General features: G+C 42.0%; 1 protein-coding gene and 1 long non-coding RNA gene across 13 annotated transcripts in view; one reads left to right on the forward strand and one right to left on the reverse strand.

Annotated features, from left to right (window-relative positions):
- Nucleotides 1-1,574: 1,574 nt before the first annotated feature.
- ABCC9 (ATP binding cassette subfamily C member 9) overlaps nucleotides 1,575-23,114 on the reverse strand; it is a 69,443-nt gene continuing 47,903 nt past the window's right edge. For 9 of the 12 annotated variants that reach the window (XM_032687440.1, XM_032687443.1, XM_032687439.1 and 6 more), the window contains 14 exons: nucleotides 22,862-22,931; nucleotides 21,882-22,039; nucleotides 19,278-19,370; nucleotides 16,072-16,174; nucleotides 13,658-13,759; nucleotides 10,914-11,034; nucleotides 9,261-9,391; nucleotides 8,595-8,673; nucleotides 6,010-6,118; nucleotides 5,689-5,792; nucleotides 4,777-4,910; nucleotides 4,358-4,420; nucleotides 2,690-2,869; nucleotides 1,782-1,893 (listed from right to left, as the gene is read on the reverse strand). In XM_032687440.1, coding sequence (XP_032543331.1) covers nucleotides 2,732-2,869; nucleotides 4,358-4,420; nucleotides 4,777-4,910; nucleotides 5,689-5,792; nucleotides 6,010-6,118; nucleotides 8,595-8,673; nucleotides 9,261-9,391; nucleotides 10,914-11,034; nucleotides 13,658-13,759; nucleotides 16,072-16,174; nucleotides 19,278-19,370; nucleotides 21,882-22,039; nucleotides 22,862-22,931 — 1,405 coding nt within the window. In that variant the 3' untranslated portion in view covers nucleotides 1,782-1,893; nucleotides 2,690-2,731. Of the gene's footprint in view, nucleotides 1,894-2,689; nucleotides 2,870-4,357; nucleotides 4,421-4,776; nucleotides 4,911-5,688; nucleotides 5,793-6,009; nucleotides 6,119-8,594; nucleotides 8,674-9,260; nucleotides 9,392-10,913; nucleotides 11,035-13,657; nucleotides 13,760-16,071; nucleotides 16,175-19,277; nucleotides 19,371-21,881; nucleotides 22,040-22,861; nucleotides 22,932-23,114 lie in introns of all 12 variants that reach the window. The other 3 variants (XM_032687449.1, XM_032687446.1, XM_032687442.1) reach the window with 1 other exon arrangement.
- Nucleotides 15,096-15,573, forward strand: LOC116786656. Its single transcript, XR_004357037.1, has 2 exons — nucleotides 15,096-15,248; nucleotides 15,402-15,573. It is a non-coding gene; the product is annotated as an uncharacterized LOC116786656 (long non-coding RNA).

The raw sequence follows: 23,114 nt of genomic DNA on the forward strand, positions 1-23,114 counted from the left end.
TACGTAGATAAACAAAGTTTTTTGTATTTCATACTGGCCGAGTCTGACAGCAATGAATCCAGTTAGCTTTTCACTGAAGACAATGAAATTAAATCAAGAACTGTTTTAGCCTTCTGGCTGTGAAATTTGGGTAACAATATGTGCTTCCGCTGCAAACATCTGCTTGTTTTTTTTAGTTTATTTTATTTGTATGACAAAGGTCAACACAGACAATTAATCCAGAAAAGAAGAAAAACTTTTCACAGCAGTAGACAGGGAAATCACAGATGTACTTCCCCTCATAAATTGTTCAAGACTGAGCTTCTTTGTTTAGTTGTGTCACACAGCTTTTATTTACAATAGTTCAGAGGGAAAAAAAAAAACCTCCAAAAATCAATAAAAGAAATAATGCACTGTATAATTATTAGGCTACCAGACTAAATGTAATCCCAATTTTAAGTCCTACAACTTTTCCAAAATTCATTGCATTTCTTTGGGCCAAATACTGTGTCTTATGTTATTTTAATTGCGCTAAAAATAGGCTTAAGTGCATCTCATGGTCTTCCTAAATCTTGTAGCAATTGGTGAATAAGAATCACATTGAATACTGTTACAGAAGCTGATGTCTCATCTGTGCCTTTGAAAATATGCGTGTGAAACTCCTTCTGGAGATTTCCATGGAGTTGACATGGATCAGGATTTAACCATGTGTATTAGTCAAGTGCAAGCAACCTTTCCAAACCTGCACGAGCTAAATATCTATCTAACTTCACCTAATTTTTCAAGATACAGTAATAATTTGAAAATCATACCTCCCTGTACTAGATCTGATGCAGAGATGTGCCAGAAATGGGTAAAGGAAAAGGTTATCCCAGGATAAAAAAAAATAACATGAAGGATTAAAGACATACAAAACAATTAGTGGTTGGCTAATTAAGTAGAATATTATAGTGGGCATGATTAAAAGATTGGCTAATACCAAGTTTATAAATTCAGATGAATTTTAATACAAAATCTTGAGAAACTGTACAAAATTCCTCTGTAAGCCTATCAAAGCATGCATATTTATAAGATGATTTGAATCTCTGGTTGATGAAAGCTGGTAGAATTAATATGGATTTAGGAAGAACTGACTGTAGGAATAAGCCATCATTGCACTGAAAATAGCACTGTCGCAACTAAAGCGTGCTAACTGGAGTGAAGGACAGGAAGGATTTCCTTGTTTCTGATGAAATTCCTTTCCCTCATTCACTGCTCCTACTCTACAACTTGGAGAGCAAAGTTTATGCCTTTGGAATGCAGCATACTGCCCCAGGCCTTATGGCGTTGGATTTTTTTCCCAGTTTTTCCCCTCTGGGGACAAAATGCTTCTGGGGAACCTCTCGTTTCCTTGACAAAGTGCACGATTCAGTTGCCAGTTCCAGCCTAACATATGTACTTTATAAGATCAGTGCATTCTTTTGCTCTCTATAAAAGACAATAAAGTCAATAAAAAGTCTAAGGAAAATGCCAGATTCCCAGGAAGCAAAAACTCCTCCCTCCGTGCGTGCATGTGTGTGTGCGTGTGAATTTTAATAGCTTTGAATAAAGTGACATTTTTATTGCTTCAAGGCATACATGTATTGCAATAGGTTTTATTATTTTGGAAGATGGAAGTGTGAAGAAAGAAGCTCTAAAAAAAGGACAAAAAAAGTAAAAGTGATGTTACATTGAATAGAAAATATTCGCGTTTCATTTGTTAAAAAATAAGCTATTAAATTGCATCATGTGCTTTCTTCACATGTCAGCCCGCACAAAGGAAGCAAAGATGCCATCTTCCTGGGAAAGTAGGTTCTCAGGTGTGTCATATTCCAAGATGTTCCCTCTCTTCATGACGATGACCAGGTCTGCAGTGAGGATGGTGTGAACCCGATGCTGCCCGAAAGGAAGGCAAACACAAGTTTTCGTTTTGATAATTCCCACTGCAGGTCATTAATGGGCCTAATGCCAGGCACAGCAAGCTGGGGAAAGACTATCCTTGTTTATCCTTTGTATTTGGAATAGGTCCTTGTACTTTATCTTTAATCTGATGTCCAGATTACAGCCAGATTACTTTACAGCCTGGGCCACCAAGCCTGAAAATACTAAGCATGCACTTTACCTTTGAGTGCTAATTGCCATTATAGACAGCACAGCTGTTGGAATAAATCCTATGGTATCCTTGAAATACATCTTCCCCTAAGGAAATATGGATGAGAAACATCCTGGATATGCCTGCACTGCCAGGTGGCTTAGCATCCTGCTCTGCTCCTTGGTCTCTGTACCCCACCAGTCTACTCTCCCTCTGGGCTACCCCTTCTATAAATGAATTATCTGAGATCTAATTTGAGTGTGCTCCAGGCAATAGTTTAACCCTATGGGCAACAGGAATGAAACCAGTTTGAGTTTAATTTCGTGTGAATACACCCACTCAGGTATAGATGGGATGAATTCTTAAAAGTGGGATGTTTCTCTTTACAGGCTGAAAGTCAGGGATCACTTTATGGGTTGGGCTCCTTTGATGTGACAGTTTCAACGTCTAAGCTTTGTTACCCACGTTTAGCATAAATAGTCATGGAATTAAACAAACCCAGGAACCACACAATAAACACCTTCTTGCACTGTCGTCTCAGGGGCTGCACAGCAGAAAGGCAGCAGAGTGAAAGGAAACTAAAGAGGTAAAAATAACTACCAAAGAGCCAGAAGTCTCGTGGACAGTGTGGGCTGAGAGAGTCTACTTGTGAGTCTTCACCAAAGTGGTGAACAGGCCGTCCTCTTTGAGGAGTAAGTTTGAGGCAGTGTCACATTCAACTAGAAAGCCCTCAGAAAGGACTAGGACAAGATTGGCATCCAAGATGTGAGATACACGATGCTGGAAAACAGAAAAGAAAAACAGGTGGGTGAAGGAAGGATCAGCCGTGAGCGAAGAGAGGAAGGAAATGAAGCCAGTTCTGTCAGGAAGGCTAAATATTAATGTGTGCTGTTTTGCTTGAGACACCAAATTTGGAAAGGCAAAGCAAAAGGGAAGTGAGAGCACCTGAAGGGAGACAGATTGAGAGAGACTATTTACAAGGGCATGGAGTGACAGGACAAGGGGGAATCTCTTCAAACCGAAACAGAGGAGGTTTAGGTTGGATATTAGGAGTAAATTCTTCCCTGTGAAGAAGGGAAGAAGTCCCCTGAGGGACTGGACTATTCTAGTCCAGGTTGCCCAGAGAAACTGTGGCTGCCCCATCCCTGGAAGTGTCCAAGGCCAGGTTGGATGGGGCTCTGAGCAACCTGGTCTAGTGGAAGGTGTCCCTGCTCAGGGCAGGGGGTTGGAACAAGATGATCTTTAAGGTTCCTTCCAACCCAGGCCATTCTATTATTCTATAATCCCAGTCAGAAGGACAGTATTGAAAATTGGAATGGCGTGTGAATGTAGAACACCCACATCATTGGCACCTTGAGCACTTACACATCCGAGAACCTCACAGCACATTGTAAATGAGCTGGGTTAAGTGGTTTGCCTGACACAAACTAGTCACTGACAGACTTGAAACCAGAGTCCAGGAGACCTGACTCTAATCTCTGACCACAGGACTGGATTCCAGACAAAGCAAATGAAACAGCTGTTGAAACATGCACTTATCCCATGGAGAAAACATCTGTTTGTTGACTAAGCCTGCTGTCACAAGGTGGAAATATTCCTCATGGTATCCACCATGTGTGTGCATGTATATGTCTGCACATTCATGTGCATACCTGCACAGATTTATGGAATTTTTGGGCAAGTGAAAAGGCAGGAAAATAGGTAAAAATATTGTAAACCCTGAGTTGAAGAGATCTTAAAGCTTGGGCAATTCCCATTGATCAGGTTTTTTTAAACCCTTAACATAAACACAGGTTTTTATCCTGAAAGAGAGAAAAGATAACCCAACTTGAGAAACCACACCAAAGAGATTTTGAAATCTCAACTCATAAATCTGGGTCATGATTGTAGGCACTAGCATACATAGACTTCAGAGGCAAAATTCAAACCTAGATTTTGGCACAACTTTCAATAACAGTTTAACCCATTGGTTTCAATTTTTTAGTGAGATTGACTTTACATTTTCTTGGAGACATTGAATATGGTGAAGTTCTCTGTAAAGTGTTTCTTGAGATCTAGGAGTTTTAGTTTGATAGCAAGACAGCATTTACTGAAAGATTTTATGTTGATCCAGTCTTGACTTGTTCTGGTATCTGGGAATACCCTGATCTTGTGGTTTCCTTCTATGCTGTGATATTTTTAGTTTTATACAGTGATGTTTAATGGGTAGAAGGCAAGATGAACTGCCCGAGGAGTGAGGAAAGAGCATTTTCTGGCACCAGTACTCACCGCTATCGTTACAACCGTGCGATCTGCGAACGCAGTCATCACAACCTTCTGCAAGATGTTCTCCTGTCAAAGGAAAAGCTCATTTCAGTTACTTCATCCTTTTTGCATTTTAATTCATGTGTCTTCAAGCACCTAAGAGAGACCATCATATTCCACACCATCTCTGATCTGCTCACCAGACCAGAGATAGTAATGAAAGGTAATGAAACGTGAAATCAGGGATTTTCTGAAACATTTCCTTTTATCATTTTCCCCCCCTCACACGGACATCGATCCCCAAGCCACATCAACAGCAATGGCTGAAACCAAGCACAAGAGAGAAGCAAAACCAGTCAGCTCTTTACGCTGATGAGATCTCACAGCTGACACTTGGGTGCCTCTTCTCCAAGCAGATCCATGGTGCTAATTGCTTTACTCACTGTGGCCATGTCAATGGATGCTGTGGCTTCATCCATGATCAGAATGCTGCTCTTGCGGACAAAGGCTCGGGCCAGACAGAAGAGCTGCCTTTGCCCCACACTGAAGTTCTCTCCTCCTTCTGTGACCATGGCATCTGGAATAAAACCAGTTACTTTGAACGTCACAACCACTGAAATGCTGTCTGTGAAAGCTCTGCTTGTGCACTCTTTCCAGGGCCAAAATATAAAACCTAATGATCATAATCTTGACTGAACAGTGGAATGGAGTGATACCAAGAAAAGCGAGCACAGCTTCTTGGGAAAGGAGCAATATATCATTAAATGAACAATTGGCTCAAACAGTTGGCCCAAATTTGTTGAGAAATTTGGTAGGCTGCAGGGTAATATCTTAGTAGTATGAAATATGCTTAATATGGAAATAAATATGTGAGTTTCCTTCATGAATTGGATCTGAAATGGTAAGAAAAATACTCTGTCAGTGTTCTAGACAAGAGCTGCAGCTCTGCTGGCAGAGCCAGATTCTGCTAAAGGAGCGGAGGTAAAATTGCTCTTTTTAGTCCTTACTGACTAATTATCCCACTATGATCATACAATTATAGAATCATAGAATTTTCTGAGTTGGAGAAGGCCCACAAAGATCATCAAAGTCCAGCTCCTGGCCCTGCACAGGCCAGCCCCAAGAATCACACCATCATGCTGAGATGCTGCAGGATTTTTCCACAGTGCGTGGAAAAACAGATTCCTCTTCAGCTTTTTAGTAAGAATATTCTCTCTATCATGGAGAGAGAATCTTCATTATGTGCCTGTCAGCTCCTACATGATGGTTCAGAGTGTCAGATCACATGTATTTGTTTATATGTGCATGTACGATTTTATTATTGTCCTGTTTTCCCAGAGACTTTTCAGACATACCAAGGCCTCCCGGCAATGATTTGACCATGTTCTTCAGCTGAGCAATCTCCAATGCTTCCCAGAGTCTGTCATCAGTGCACTTGCATTCTGGATCCAAGTTAAAGCTGCAAAGAAAATCGTAACAGGAGTCTCATTACTGCAATTACACTCAACTCTTCTGCAAATTAACACCTTGGCATGGTATGTGCCACTTGACTTCCCCTGGGCAGACTGTGTGGATACGGTTGGACTGAACTAGGCAGGTTACTTCTCTATTCCATACCTTCCTGTTCCAAACAGGCCATGCAAGGCTGCCTGTCCCCCCTGATGACATACACCTACCGGATGGAGCCACTGAACAGGATTGGATCCTGGAGAATGATGGAGAGTCGGGAGCGGAGAGTGTGAAGAGGCAATTTGCTGATGTCTATTCCATCAATCATTATCCTCCCTGTTTGAAACAACATGCAGAAGACATGATGGAAAACATCTCCTTTGGGCTGGGCTCTGCCTCTGTGACCTCTCAGCACTGTCATCCACCTGGGAAATGTGGATGTACGTAACAACACAAGCCAGAGGTATCCCAGCTTATTAGTGACACTATCACCTTGCTCTCTGCCTTTTTTTTTTTTTGTCCCCCACCCTCCTTAAAGGAAAGACATGGCTTTCCTGCTTTATGATTAATGATAGCACCAGAAAGATGATTTATTATGGGGCAACCTGAGCTTTACAGCCAAACAGAGCAAGAGCAAGAGCAACTTCTGTAGTTAACCACATCCTGGCCTTTCTTTGTTCCCCTGGAATTCAGCAGTTGCAGTAGATATTTACTTCGAGGTTGTGCACAATTGCTTGTGCACAATATATGCATTTATCTGCAATCCATACATCAGGAGACAAAGCTGTCCTTCAAACTTTAGAAGGAATGGGGTGGTATCAACCTTTCATCAAGAGGCAGATCAGAAAAACAAAAAGGATGTCCTGCTCCACTCATGCTCATTCCTACAGCTCAATTCCATTTGAGTATTTGACGCAAATTAGCCACATACTGCTCTGCTGCCATAAGATTACTGGAAGCAGTCACATTAATCACTCCTTCTCCCAGTAGTTCATTCCCCAACAAGAAGTTGTGGGAACAGCTGGGATAATTGGTAAAGAAAGAGGATTTTTTCCTTTTCTAGTCACTACTTCGGGTCAATGAACACAAGGATCTCATCTGAAAACCTGATTTATGATGTTCTGGGTGCAGCAATGGGTGATATTCAGGCGAGGGAGATGGGAAAAATGTACGAGAGAAACTGTTTGGCTGCTCTGTGAATGGATGATGGTGAGAAGGGCAGAAGGAATCTCTCTCTTCCCTTGAATCCTCAAAAAAAATCTAGGAATGACTGACCCCACTGACTTCCCCTGGACATGAAAACTTCCTCCAGGTTATGGGGATGGGATGGGCCAGGTAAAACTGCATGAGGATATGGTAAGGGGTATTTTCTCAGGCACTTCTGCAGTTTCCATGTGGAAAACCTGGCAGATACATGGATATTCAGAGCTGTGCACGTGTGTCTCTTCTGTCGTTCCCAATTGTCATGATACTGCATTTTGTAGGTTGATCTGTGTGTCCCTGTTCTAAGGAAATGCATATTTGGTAGAAGCCAAGGTGCTCAAGGAAAAGAAAAGAGGAGATGAGAAGGGAAAAAGTAATTTTGAGAGGAGTTGGGAAACTGGGAAAGTAATGGTCTGTCAAGCAAGACAGTAGAGAAACGAGAAGTAGTTGGAACAGAGGGTAAGAGAAGGGAAACACTAAAGCACAAAGAAAGAAGCAAGAGTAGTGAAATAAAATGGAACACATACAGATTTGAAGAGATAACAAAGACCTAAGGAACAACATGAATGAAATCTTGGCTCTAGCAAAGTTACTCGAAATCTTGTTATGTAACTTTATTATTAGAGTCAGGAACCCCACCCAGAAGTGGAGCAGCACAGAGGCCAAGTATTGGTCTAGCTGAGAGAGGGACGTGCACAAAGGATAAACAGAGCTTGATTAGAAAAGACTTAGACATTCCCATTGGGAAAAATCAGGGATGCAGAAGAAGCAGACAAATAAAATATACAGCAAGGAGATCTAAGTAGAAGGAAACTTCACATTGGCCATAAACATAGCTATTATTTGTCTGCAATGACAGGAACCCTGGTCATGAATCAGAAGCCTATTACCACAGATACATATAGGCAGAGAACCACAACAAAAGCAAGTATTATCTGCATCAGATTCACTTATTGCCCCACATCCTACTGGGGTTTCCTAGAAAACATTCCATGCACAATGGCTAAATTAGAAACAAGGAAATCTTTGAAACAAAAGGATGACTTTCCAGTGGGTTTCTATAATCCTGCAACAGCACACATGTACCTATATTATTAGTGCCAGAGTGGGCATTGCTGCATACTAGTTCATGCCAATTAGCTAAAAGAGTGAAAACAGCCAAATATTTCCAAACTTTTAGTCAGTTTGTGCTGCAGTTGTGGCAAACCACAATAAAATAAAAAATAAATATTTAGAGAATGACTTGTTGAGTTCTAGTTTCTACTCTGCTAATATTTTGACAGCTATAATAAGTTAATGAAGCTATTCTTTAGGGAGAAATTTAAACACTCCAGAGAGTTACATATTTTTTCATCATGTCTCAAAAATGGCATATTGTTTTGTCAGAGCATCCACAGAAAAGTTTGGTCTGTGTGCAACATTTGCTGCAAGAACCAAGCGTTGCTCACAGTAGGACACTTTGTATTTCGAAGGATCAGGCATAACAAACCCCATTCTAATCAAGTGTCCAAGAGCCAGGATGGAAACTATCAAAGAGTCTCCTTGCTCATTCTGAAGAAATAAGGGGGGGGCAGGTTAGGAGTGACAACATCCCCCAGTGAAAACTAACCATCAAATATGTCCACCATCCTGAAGAATGCCAGAGACAAGGAGGACTTGCCACTGCCAGTCCGACCACAGATCCCAACCTGCAAAAGACAACAAGATGTCACTTCCTTACAGAGGGAAGCTGTAAATCAGACCTGCAGTTATTTTGGGAAAGCTGGACTGAGTTGTGCTGCTGGTGACTAGAAAGGTCCTTCCCAACAGGCAGAGGCAGACACCAGGGGAAAAACAAAACAGCATGGCAAGACACACTTCCTTTTTCTGCCTCTCTACATCATAAGGACTTGTCCCAGGAACATTTATGAAACTTCTGCGTTTTGACCTGGACTCCGATGACACTTTGCTGAAATATGAGATATTCTTGCATTTTCACTCAGTTCCAGTCTCGTGCTCCAGGTCTAATCTCATCTGCCACCTAGGCTCCCTCTATGAGAGGGAGATGGACTCGGAAAGAAATGGGACTCTGATAAGGAAAGCTGATCCCAACCAAGAACCAGCTCTTATCAGTGTAAGTTTTTGACCCATGCCCAGGGACTTCGGAGAGGTTTGTCAATGTATATATCTGCCACTGCAAGCTGTTGTTATTCTTGCTCTTCTGCCACCTTAGAAAAGCAAATACAGTAAGGAGGGATCTGCTCCAGGATGAGGAAGATGGGCTGTTGCTTGATACCTTTTGTCCTGGTTTGATATACGCCTTAACGTGCTTGAGAACAGGCTTCAGGTTGTTTTCATACCGAACACACAAATTTTCAATCTTGATTTCCCCCTCCTGGGGCCAGTCTTTGGGGACTTGAGAGGGATCTGAAATAGTTACAGAAAAACAAACTGAAATGAGTGCTGCCATGGGTCACCCTTTAGGACAGTCCCCTTTCCCCCTCTCTCCTGCCAGGGCACCTCCAGAAATGGAGCCCCAGTTCCCTGCCAAGGGGGGAGCTGGGCTGGGAACTGCCAGGCAGGCACATTAGCACTTGGCTTCCAGCTCTCAACACATAAGGAGAGAGGGCAGATGCTGAAGTGTCTCTTGGCAGTGAAACGGGGAGAAGGCAAAGAAGCAGAGTCCAGCGCAGGGTGAGCGCGTTCTGCGGTCAGTAACCGGCACAGGAAGGGCAGCGTGAGGGGGGATGTTGTTACTGCTGTACAACACGAGCTGTTGACATTATCATAGCTCATATTTCATCCTGAGTTGCAAATAGGCAGCAGGTTTTGTCTCCACACTGAGGAGCTTGGCTTTCCAGGGAAACCTGTCAGCCTGCCAGCCTTCTCGGTCTCACCCTTCAACCACTTCTAAAATACCCCTCAGAGGCAATTTGAAGTGTGTGCAGCACAAACTCTGATGTGCAGCTCAGGCCTCAGCTGACAAAGCCTGACAGTGTGACCCTGTCCTGTAGTCCCCATTTGCTGCAAAGGTCAGAGATTTTGAAGCGTGTGACTGATGGTGCATTATCCCTGTGTTTGTTTCTTAAATAACTACCTGGATGTTTTATTCATCCCATATGAAAAAAATTAAGATACTATATGAAATATCATTTTCCCATATGAAAATACCTATAACTGGTATTTTCTGATTGTACCACAGGGCCATTCTCTGTCTCCCTGGCATTAGATAGGGATTTCTCTTCACGTTGACTGGCATGGGCAACATATCTCATAGCTGGTTTTGGCTCTCCTTGTCACTCACATCAGTGGCAGTTCCTCCACATCAATGAGAATAGATTTTGGCCAAAGTGGTGTGTACATTTTGCATGACCAAGTCTACCATTTGTGGCAGTAAATCTGCAGTATATGAGAAAACTGTGGTTTAAACATGTTTCAAAATGGCTTTTTGTAGTCTCTTTGCTAACTCATGCTTTCTTCTTCCCAAGACCCCCCACGACAAGTGTTATCCCATGCAGGAATGTCCTGGGAAGATGTCCTAAGGTGTTCTCATTGGACCTTGTTAACCCCTTCCTGTGATTGGGTGTTCCTGTAAGCCCCTTGAGATTTCTAATTGGTTACTCTGTGAGTCCTTCTAACCCTATAAATGCAACCCCCCCAACAATAAACTCTCTCTTGCCTCCTCTCCACGCTGGTGTGCTGTCTCTGTGCCTGCCATGGAGCCACGTGGGTGGAGAGAGAGGAGAGCACCTCTCCCCTCCAGGCTCAGGACCTGAAGAAACCCCTGGCGCTGGAGTTTTCCCCCCCCATCCACATTAAGCCGTCGGAAATGGTTCCTCAGATGGAAATGGAACGAGAACTGGGCTGCCCTACACCATGGGGGGAAAGAGATCCAGAACCATTCTTTCTCATTACCACAAAAAAACCCCAAAAGGTTAGAGTGCAATACCCAAGCAGCCTTCATAGTTCTCCGACTCCATGTTCAGGAAGCTGTGTACTTTCTTTACTGCACCCATCTGCACCTCCAGATCAGCCAGATTCCTCACTACCCAGTTCAGGTAGTTGGTTATCTGCATCACAAAACGAAAACAAGGTCAGGGTTCAGCCTTCTGTCTGTTCATCTACCTATTTGCAAATGAAGGTTGGATACATCTGGGAAAGCCCTTGGCCTCACTCAGGGACATTCCACCACTTTAAAACCCAGTGCAGCAGCATCAAGTCCATAATAAGGCAGTCATACCCCATCACAAACAGCCCTGACATAGTAGCTTAATGCTTGGTATTTCCATCCTTGTTTGTTGAAGGAGAAATACAGAAAAGAATCAAAATTGGAATCTCTGTTAGGAAATACCACATTTTTTAATCTTTCAAAGACTGCAACTAAGGATAAAGGAAGTTTGTCATTTGCAAATATATTGAAAAGATTTGATGATCATTTCATTTCTGTTTCTGCCTGCATATGTTTAGATAATCCATTTCTCTCAGGGAAAAATACAAGAAATTTTTAGCACAGAAATATATGAGGAAAAAAAGTATTATCAGTTCAGCAGTAGTTGCTTCTCATTTGTAATGAAAAGGATTTGATCAATAGTAAAGGTATTACTTCCAGTAGATAATAGCTGACAATTAGTTGTCTAACAATACCCAGTAGATTAAACAAACTGATTTCTAGTCAGGACTGACTATTTAAGGCTGAAAATTGTAAAGCTATTTCCTAAACATTCCTAAGTCTGTATTTAGGCGCATATATAAGAAAGAAAAATTGATCTTATTAGTAACAGTTGATCGCCAAGAACCTTTAAAAATTGAGTTATTTTATAGACCTGCTAAAGGTTTAAAAACTTAACGCAGTGAAAACATCCTATGCACGAACATAATTCAGAGAAAGGCTTTGTAATTTTTTTTTTTATGGAAGATCCTTGAATTTGGCAAATAAGGATTTTATTATGAATAAGTCCCCCAGCCCCACTTCTTTCCCACTAACCTAATACTGATGCAATAGGCGAACAGAAAATAACTTTTACTGAGATTCAGCAAAACCTGTTGTTAATTTAGAGGACTCAGTAAGTAAGTAAGACTTAGTGATCATTAAGATAGAGTTCTGGAGGGGGTATTCTTTGTTGTTCAGAAACTCCTCATTTGGTGCCCAGCTTTTGAGCCAGGCAGTTATAGAAATGGTTAAGTTTTCAGATAAGCAAAACACTCTGCAGAACTGACAGACCTGATAACAGAGCCTGGCATCCAGAAAGCTCTACCCACCACTTCAACCACCACCTCACAGTTGTACAGGGGGGTTGGCAGTGTTTACAGAAGAGGAAAGAACAAGCCATGGATGTCTGTTGTAAACACAGCCTTGGTACAGTTTTCTCTCATCCAGGTCCAAACATCGGTCCTCTCTTACTTCCAAAGAGAAATAATACAAAACTCTGTGCCAGGGGACATGGGTAATGATCAAACTGCCTTCAAAATGTCACCAGTGTTCTTGTGGGGAAGCAGAGGGACAGGTGAACACTTGGTGACTGCAGCACTCCTTCCTCTGCTACGCCAGACTTCAGCACATGCCTGTTTCACACCAATGATCTGTTTGCAAACACAGGCTAAAAACAAGGAAGCCAAGGATGATGCAGACACCCCGGCACTCCCAGATCTCTGCTAATGAAGCAGGATTACCAGGTATGTTTTCTGAGTGAAGTCCTGGGACTGATTCTCAGTTGCTGGCAGGTCCTTACACTACTGCAATGACAGCATGAAGGGCCTCTAAGGCCACCCCAAGGCAGCTGCTGAGACCTCTGTTGTAACCACGGGCTTGACAGCATTTAGGTGCAAAGCCAGATCTCTGTGTTAGACCCATATCCCTCCCTCATATCAGTGTTTTAAAGCAGCCAGATTTTTGCCATGGTTTCAAAAGCTGTTCCTGCCACTGTCATCATCCTGCTTTTGCCCCCACTCTTGTGGTTAATTCAGTAATATTTCTACTCCCTATGGTGACTGTAATCCGCTCTGTGCTCATGGTGCTCTCTCAGCCCCTCTTGTAGCCAGGGACACTAAAACACTGCTCCCTCTCCTCAGCTAAAATAGCTCACTGCTCATGATAGTGGCAAAATGAGTCAGCTATTGGACCACCAAAATCTCATCATTCCCAACTCCATCTCCTCTGCTTTCCTACTGCTGCCTGGCATGATGAACCATGCCTACAAAGGTCCCAGTCCCCAAATCCATTCAGAATTGCATGGACAACATCAGGCATCTGAGTAGTTTCCCTCCAAAGGCAAAACTGGTGTTTCTGTTTCTTCAGCAATTATTTGATTTGGTCTCTGGTTAAAGATTACTTGGATTATGACAATCTGTGGAATAGTATTTCCTGGTAGGTTTTTGCCATGTAGAGGCAGAACCAACACTGTGTTATACAAACCAGAGTGCACGGCAGGTCCTCTTACGCATTTTTAATTTTCCTGCTCTGCTTGGGAGCACGCAGGGCCTGGGAATGGCTGTGTTTTTTTAATTGGCTCATAAAGCCTGAAGCAAGTCCAAGTTGCCCTGAACTCTCTCGACTTTGGCTCGAATCCATTATTTGCAGGATTGGGTTTTTTTTCAAGATTAAGAAAGCTGGAAGATAACCATGTACATATAAAAATATTATAAAATTAATACTTGGTTGATCTGAAAGTTCTTAAGCTTTGCCTTGGTACGTACTGTCAGAGCATATAGAAGACCCAGCCCCACAAATCCCGAGTTGGGCCCTTCAGTGATGGAGGTGACAGCTGCAGTCAGGACAATACAGGCACCAAGGTAATCCTGGAATGAGAGAGACAGGGAGAGAAAGATTCTAGACAACATTAAAAGGCAGCAACAAGACCACTTTTTTAGTTGAGGGGCAGTTTACCTTTACTGAGAATTATTTATATAATGACACCTACTATTTAATTATTGTTCTTCCTGGAGAAGGTCACAGGTTGTGGGGCTCAACCTGAAACACTCTAAATCAACTTGCTGAACACAAGTGAAACAGGCCAGTAATTTCAGCAAATCCATTTGATATCTCACTGTGGGAGCCCCAGATAGAGCAGGTATCAAAAAAATCAAATAAGCACATAAAAAATCCTAAGAATGATATAACAACGACACCCCTAATTCCTCCCACTAAAACAAATCAATTCCACTTTCTCCACTCTCTTTCGGGTCTTCTTAAAACATGGGTTTGCCTCCTCAGAAAAGAGAAGTATCAGTGACTTCACAAAGTCCAGGAAGGCTTTTGGTAGAATTTATACAGGTCATGCATATGTTTTATTGGCAGAAGCTTTGCAGGAGCTGGAACCTATTTTCTTGATGTGCACCTCAGTTTTGAAGTGAACGCCACATGTGATCTCATGGAATCAAGGTGCCTGATTAATGAGACCCTTGGTATTCTCTCTCTCCCACTGCTGCCTGCATTATATTTAGTTTGGATTACATTTTCCACCCATTTTTCTCCTCCTGTCTGATAAGGCCTGTAATCTTTCCTTCTGAGATTGCAAATGAGGGTTGCCTGGTTCTTCTGTCTGTAAATTGTGTTGAAGAGCAGGTGACAGACTCAAACTTAAGCAGGGGACGGATTTAAACTGAGAGAGAGGAGGTTTAGACTGGATATTGGGAAGAAATCCTTCCCTGTGAGGGTGGGGAGGCCCTGGCACAGGTTGCCCAGAGAAGCTGTGGCTGCCCCATCCCTAGAAGTGTCCAAGGCCAGGTTGGATGGGGCTTGGAGCAACCTGGGATAGTGGAAGATGTCCCTGCCCATGGCAGGGAGGTTGGAAGTAGATGATTTTTAAGGTCCTCTTCAATCCAAACCATGTGATTCTGGGATTTTATGATTGACACATGCAGGGAATTGGAACCACAGTGGTCTTGAGACTCCATCAGCAGCTGGGATAGGACTTGACAGCTGCTATAAAATCCTACGAGCTTTTGGGTGATCTTAGTACCACTGTGCTATTAAGGAGAGCTAAATGAACTATTCCCTGGCAAGGCCACATTATTCCTAATGCTATGATGAAGCGAGGCATATTTTTGGATCAGGTTCATTCCACATGTAAGCAAGTCTAAAACTGTGAGACATTAACAGGCATCGCCACAGCTCATTCCAGGATTGGCTGTTGCTCTGTTATTTATCTGCCTTAGATTTGGAAGCAGGTTCAGCTTGGTCTTGTATGCTCTAAGAAGCTGAGAGCTTCATGCACAAGGGAAAGCTTTGCCATCATAGGAAATGGAGAATAACTTTGTTGCTCTGACAGAATACCAGGAAAATAAGGTGAGTATCCAGCCTTTGATGTGGAGATTAATAATGCCTGTTGCTATTTGTGTCTAGCAGAACCAGGTCACTGCTATGTTTATTCACTGCTCTTTGGGTTTGAGATGAATAAGGAAATGACAGTTGCTTTGCTGGCCTCTTCTTGCCTTGCAGATCAGGAAAGTCCCTCACGTGCTGTCTCTGGAGAGCCCCCACAAAAACCAGGAGCCTGTTTCACTGTCAGTGGCTGCTCTGTGCCCTACTGTCATTTTTTTTTTCCAGTTGGAGTCTGGTTCTGCCATCTTTCATGATATCAAACAGTAAAACCACAAAGAGTATGGCCTGACAGCTGCAGTAAGGGCACTGCAAGGAGGGGTTTAACTTACAGCTATGGGGTCAAACCTGCTGCTGGAGAGACACTTCAGGACCTAAAAGGTGAGTGGCGCCTAAAACAGCCCTGGCAGAATTATGGCACAGTTCACAAAACTACCAAAAATCCATGTCCTTCTTTGAAAGTAGGTCCTGCTGGAGCAGGTCTGCAGATGCTGCACAGTAGCACAGAAAGCCTTGTTTCAAGTTATGTAAATGTTTGTCCTTGCATTCTCTTCAGACACTACACAGCACAGCGGCAAAAGATCAGGGCGAACTTGCATTTTCCTACTCCTGGCCAAGGAAGCTGAAAAATCCTCTGGGTTTAATATAACAATGCTGATCTATTTTAAGGAGCTGTGTGTGTGTAACCTCATCGCGAGATTAATTCCCGTTATTATCTTCTCCGCGTCAGGCGAAGCCTCTGTTTGCTTCCAAGGTTTCAAAACCACGGCTGGGACGAAACTGAACGTACCGTCCTGACCTCCAGCCATCTGTTGGCAGCCGACAGAAATAAGTAGGCAATGTTGTTGGTGTCTGTCAGTTCCAGCATGCGCTGTTTGAACCTGGCTTCGTGCCTGCCGAGAGCAAAGTTGGTACATTTACAACACGTCACACGCTCACACACACAGGGGTGAAGCATTAACTCTCCTCTGACTTTCCTCCCTCCCTCCCGCCCCCCCCAGTCAAAACTTTTCTTTTTGCCCTTCTGATTTTGGGTTAAAAACTCTTCCCTGCTGCCACAACTCTCCATAACCAGAGCTACACGTGTAATGGGGAGGGTTTGTTTTGGAGTAGATTTTGGATCAGAGCCTGTCTCCTGAAAGAGACTCCAGTGCTGGGGTGCTGGGGTTTTGCTTCTCAAAGTTGATCCATTTTTTATAGCTGTGGCCACCCTTCAGTCCTCTAACAAGTGAGTGCTGCTGTGGCCCCTTGCTTCTTCCTCACAAGCCACCACCAAGACCTGTCATCTGAAAAGCTGATTTCAGACGTCTCTGTCTGTAGAAATTTTACTGCATAGCAGGCAAGGATGGACTTTTCATGTATTGCACATATTCTTTTCAGTATTTCTATAGTATAGAAAGACACTGCCATGGGAATACCATGTTCCTCTCTTGCCACAGGAGCCTTTGAACCATTTCCCAGTCACCTCTTCCATCTACTTTTGGTCACAGATGAGCTTCTCTTTGTCCCCCAGTGATAATGAATTTATCATGTCTCTCCTGGATCTGCTAGCCAGATCCTAATTACTTGTTATTCTCACACATTCTAATTTCTTAATATAATGACTTTAAATTCATTATATTAATAACAGTTGATTTTAAATTTTGGAGCATGTTATTGGTGACTCTTAGGTCAGGTATAAAACAAAGTTTGTGTGTCTGCTACTTTATTGCAACTGTATCAGCTGGTCTGACAAAAAAAAAGGTGTCTGAAAAGGTGCCTGGCCAGTTGCAGGGCTCTTCAACAGGAGTGACACCTCTAAGTAACAAGAGTGACACCCCTCAGGTTTCAGCTAATGTAGATTGATCCACAGATCAATACCTTTCAGCCACACAGCTCAGCTGTTTTCTCAGCCAGTCACAGGTTGCCTAAACAACTGGGAAACTACAATGAGAGAGAGCCAGAGATCATCTCTGAATTACAAAAGTGAGGGGTGTTACCTCCACTGTCAGCTGTTTCCCTCTCCCACTTGTAATGCTCATCACATTTAAAACCAAGGATGCCAGAGACTCCAAGAGCTGAGGTGCATTTTGGGAGGGGAGGGGGAAATCTCTGTTGGTGTAAGTGTATTAAATTCATGGTGCCTTGCACAGTCAGATGGAAACCATCTTGTTGTTTTGTATTCTGCTGTCTGCTCCTTACCCTTACTTGAATAAACCAGCTGAACTTTAGTCAGCAGCTCATTGTTTTATCTTCCATTTTAAAGTCTCAAGGCCCTGCTGTGAAGCACCTGTAATGCCTGTTCTGCCAGAGATTTCCTTCTTTTTTCCTCTGCTGTTTCCCACTGATGTTTTGTTTCCCTCTACACAGCTTGCAAACATGGCAAGCAACCTCCCCAAAACAACTGGTAACAGGAATGACATGGGGAGGAGCAAAGATGCACTGACAATCCTGCTCATCTGCCTTCCTGGCAGCAAAACTCCTGTTTTCCTAATGGAAAATCTGACATGCTCAATCCGTATGCTTTCGTCCACGTTCAGCTCATCTTCTGGGCCGCTTTAGACTTTTATCCTGTCAGATGACAAACAGCAAAGGTCACTGAGATTGCTCTCTGATCCAACTGTACTACTTTGTGGTAAGTTATGTGAGGAGCTGCTCTATTTTATCCTGGAACATACTGAACTCAAACTGCAGAGAATGACTAACAGTAAATACGAGCTTGCTGACAAAAAGTGCTGGAGACTTCAAGTTTGGTTGACAGTGGAGCACGGACAGGGAGATGAAATGGCTTTGATTAGCACCAGAGTTCCTGGAGAACTCCAGTGATGGTTGTGATGCCCTGTCCTTCCCTCAGGTTGCCTTTTACTCTCTGCCATCCAAGCCCACAGTGTCTGTTTTGTAAGGTAGAGTTCAGCTCCCAAGAGGTGCTAAGCTCCTTCATCTTTCTCAGGAGATAACACGGTAAAAGGCCACTCTGAACCTCTCAAGAAGCACTCAGCTACATCATCATCAGGCCTTAATGATGATTTACTCTTTCAGTACGTCATTTTGGTTGATCAAGCTTGTTAAGACATTTCCTGTTGACCACTAGCTCACGTCTCTTCAACACAGCAATACTTTTGCTTATCCTTCCACATTCCTTACTGCAACAGTCTGTACTAACAGCCCAGGTCCTAAAGCTTAGCTTGAAGCGGTGAAATAGTCTTAAGCTGATCAGAGAGGTGTGTAAATGGCATTGCAGTGAGATCTGCTCTGGTTTGGGGTTCTACACAGCACAGGATGAGTGCAAGCTGTGCTTACTGGGGAGCAACATCAACCTGGGACTTGGTCAGTCGTGCCAGATATAATGTAGTGAATATACAAGGAGGATTTGGCCTGTATTTCATGTAGGAAGTAGAGAAAAAATACATGCATTGGAAGCTGAAAAAAATTACCTGAATCTTCTGGAATTTATTTTTCAATTTTCATTGGCAAGGGTAGGTTTTACAATATTAAGATCAAGCTCTGTTCTGCTGTAGTTTCCTTGGAAAGTCTCTCAAGTTGCACACTTTCAGTTGGAGAGTGCTATAAAGATGTTTCCCTGCCCAGGGAGTGCATTAAATACAGCACTGATTCAGGGACACAGGTTGTAGGATGTAGCAGGGGAGTCTGAAGGAGCAATGCCTGTGTCTGCTTGGCAAAAGAGAGCTCCCTGCTGCCCAGGCAAGCCGTGGTTATAACAGACTCCTTAAAAGTCTAAATATCATATCCGAAATATGTAATCATCTCTAATTCAGTGGAAAACCAATACGAAATAATTAGTGTGTTACTGAAAATATGCAAAAGGTTTTAAAGGCATGGAAAAGCTATAGGAAAACAAAATTTCTTCGTTTGGTTGGTTTTTTGTTTGTTTGTTTGTTTTTAAGATAGTTTAAGAAAGCTCCTCAAATCCAAGAACTTGCCCTCAGACATGCTTCAAGGAGCCTGCACAGGCCAGACCAAAAGCCAAGCCTCCCTGTAAAAATTTGTTTTACTGACCCAAAGGCTCTGATGGTGGTAAGGCCTTCAGCTGTCTCCGAGAAGTGACACAGTAAAGGGAGCTGGGTGCTGTCGTCGAGTTCCTGGAGGTCCCTGGGAGCACAAAAAACAGCAGACACCCATTACAATGTAAACATCTCTGCCTGTAGAAATTTCACTGCATAGCAGGCAAGGATGGACCTTTCATGTATTGCACGTATTCTTTTCAGGAACACACAAAATTGTCTTTCTATAGTATAGAAAGACACTGGCATGGGAATATCATGTTCCTCTCTTGCCACAGGAGACTTTGAACCATTTCCCAGTCACCTCTTCCATCTACTTTTGGTCACAGATGAGCTTCTCTTTGTCCCCCAGTGATAATGAATTTATCATGTCTCTCCTGGGTAAACACCTGCTATTCATGCTAGCCAGATCCTAATTACCTGTTATTCTCACACATTCTAATTTATTAATATAATCAATTTAAATTCAGAACCGCTGATTTTAAATTTTGGAGCATGTTATTGGTGACTCTTAGGTCAGGTATAAAACAGGGTTTGTGTGTCTGTAAGTTTATTTATTTTATTGCAACTGTACCAGCCCGTCTAACAAAAAGAAAAGGTACCTTTCCATATAAATCTTGCTTCATTTTCCATATCTGTAAATATCACAACATGCTGAATGTAAAATATAACAGATGATGATAGCAGACCTTCTATTTGCAGTTTTAAATTACCACACTGGTTGAAACAGAGACAGCACTGACAGAGAAATAATATGAATGATGAATTTCCTCAATTACTCAGCAATGGTACTTCCAAGACCTGCTTGCAGCAATGATATTTAAGTCCAAAGAGTTCCAGTCTCCTGAAACAGGAATGTTTTCCAAACCACGGAGAAAAATCCATCTTTCTGTAACACTCTGCCATTGGCACAGCAGCCAGTTGTATAAACAGAAGAGAGGCCAGATCATTAGAGATTTAAAGTCTTTATCAAAATCCTGCTATGTTTGCACACTGCATTAGATAGGCCAGGAGAAATGAGTGCTCCATGATGCTGAATGTTGCAGTACACAGAGCTGATTTCACTGCTTATGTTTTGATGATAAATATCTTTCAAATTTATGATGGAAAATACACAGAAGTTTTTGAAAGATGTAATGGAAAATACAACAAAGTGCTGCAAGAAATACTGTAAATATTTGCATTTCTAAAAATTAGTGAAGCTTATATTCCTGCAAAGTACTGCGTGCAAGTAAGTCATAAATACTGGCTGAAGCTGTTCCTTCCTCCTACATTTCCCAAGACTGATTTTTATAGAAATAAATTGGATTTTTTTGATTTCTGTTTTGCATTGAAAGAACACAAGCCAACCCCAAGTGCCTCACAAGTGATTTAAAAGAGTTTAATTTAAACAGATTAATTAAAAAAACCCCAACACTCCTCATACAGATTTTCCCAGAAAAGTAAGGGAATAAAATGGATGAGGTAGTTATGGACTCGCAGAGCCCATGGGTGCTTGTGTAGGTGTGTGCTGACTTAGAGGGGTGATCAGCCTCTCTCTAGCTTGCATGGTTATTGCTGCATCAGGTTTGGTGGGATAAGAGCAAGGTTTCTGGAAAAACCTCAGAGAAATTACGCAGATTCTTTCAGATTTAAACATTTTCCTGGTTTATGAATTCCGATTATGTCATTTTCTTAAGAATAAATGTTGAAAATTCTGAGGAAAGACAATGAAAAGTAGGGTAAAGTGAAGCAAAATTATTAATATATTGCTCTATGCCCACCCTGCTCCATGGATTTAAGGGGAATAACTGACACAACTCTTTCTGGATAAGAAACTACTAGTTTATCTATTTCTTATTTGCTGCAAAACAGCAGCTAATGCTGTAGCATGTGCCTACTGCAAAGATAAGGCCAGATAATAATAACCTGCTAATAATGACAGATTCTTTTGGCCTCCCTGCAAGTCAGCAGGTGCCTTGGTGAGTAATTTTAACTAGAATGGATCCAATTTAAGAAAAAACCTTCAAAAGGCTTGCTTAAGATGTTTTACAGAATGAATTTAGTGCGAGTCTAAGAAATCATGATGCTCTTTTTGCTGAAAAATTGTACTTTTTATACCCAGGCAAACCATCAAAATGGTTTGAATATGGATATGAAATGCTATAGAGTGGAAATGACTTTCTGTAGAGGATTTTTCCTCCAATATGAAGAAAAAGTAGTGACTGATGTTAATCCAGGGAGTTATTTTCCATTCTCTACTAACCCTCAGAAGGTCAAAGAGGAGCTTTGACCAGAGGCAAGCTGGCTCAGTTGATTAACAGACTTCATGCTCATCTGACTCAGTGTACACAACAGAGTACAAAAGTGATGCAACCGGTGTTACTGCCCTAAATATCCCATTTGTAGTCAGGTCACCTGGAAAAATCCTCCTGTGTATGTCCCAAACTCAAGCCTCGGGATCAGAAGCAGGATGCCGTGGCCATTTTCCCCTTATTCCTGTAGCCTCACATTCCATCACAATTCTTAGCACATCTTTTTTTGAAGAAGAAGAAATTTTCAGGACAGGTTTTGTTGTTTGACTTTTGGTTTTGCTGTGGTTTTTTTTTTTAATACGTACTTGGAAGCAACTCTGAAGTATTTCTGGATGAAATAAAATGCTATCCCGAGAGGCACGAGGGCAACAAGGAACCATGGGGTGGCATAGGAGATCATCCCAATGGCTGACAGGCAGAGCAAGGTGGACCTGGTAAGGGACTCCAGCGTAGGAGGGATGTGCTACAGTGAAATAAAAGACTTACATAAGGCAAAAATCACTATAATAGCCCTTTTCCCATAGAGGACCACCGGGAGAGTGGAATGATACCACTGTGCAGTCATCAATATTCTCTTTACATCAAGAGCCTTTATGTTTCTGTGAGCCTAATAGCCAAATGTTAAAAATGAATGAGCCAGTGGGTTTGTGGTTTTTTTCTAAAAGTCAGACCTTCAAATCTCCTGGGGAACCAGGAGCCATTTCCACCTTGTTTAGATAGCAGGTTAAGAAGAAAAAATTTTTCTTCATATCCTAAGTATTTAGAAAAATACAATGAACTTTTTTAGAACCTCTTAATTTTTCTTCCACGTTCCCATCACTCTCACTTTGAGGTTCACTGCTCATCCAAAAATTTTAATGCACAGCCATAGTGAAAACATCCTTTCCTTCCCCTGAATGCTCTAAATCCATATGTGCCAGGGTGGAACATTTATTTGTCATATCTACTCCTATACAGTTGAAGTTACTATATTCTACCCTCTTTCCTGTTTTGAGCTCAAAATATGATGTTTTGCGAATCCAGATTTTCCAGCAGAAGCAACTAATCTGCATATGAAGAAATGGAGAGTCTCCATCTCTCACTACATTTAATTTTATAGTTACCTGCCCATATTACTTTCTATTTTTATCACTCCCAGTGCCTATTTTGCCATGCTTTTCTCTACTGAACATTTTAATACATTTAAAAATACATACCTTTAATACATTTGATGCCCTTATTCAGTATCTAAGTGAAAATTTGCAAAGCCAAGGTGTAACAAAACAGAATATATCGATGCATCTACCTGGTCAATGATATTTGTGTCAGCAGAGAAACGATTTAGAATCAGCCCCAATGGAGTCATATCAAAGAACCTGTTGAACAAATTAAAACCAAAATGTTACCTGTAAAGTAATTCCATTCTTGGGTAAAAAGTCCAGTCAGACAAAACACAGATAGCTATCTCCAGCCTTTCTCTAAAACCAAGCAGTAAATACAAGTAACACAACAGATATAAAATCTGCATCCTGACTGTCCAAATGCTTCTTTTGACATTT

This window comes from Chiroxiphia lanceolata, chromosome 5 (assembly GCF_009829145.1).
Source record: "Chiroxiphia lanceolata isolate bChiLan1 chromosome 5, bChiLan1.pri, whole genome shotgun sequence".
Taxonomy (NCBI): domain Eukaryota; kingdom Metazoa; phylum Chordata; class Aves; order Passeriformes; family Pipridae; genus Chiroxiphia; species Chiroxiphia lanceolata.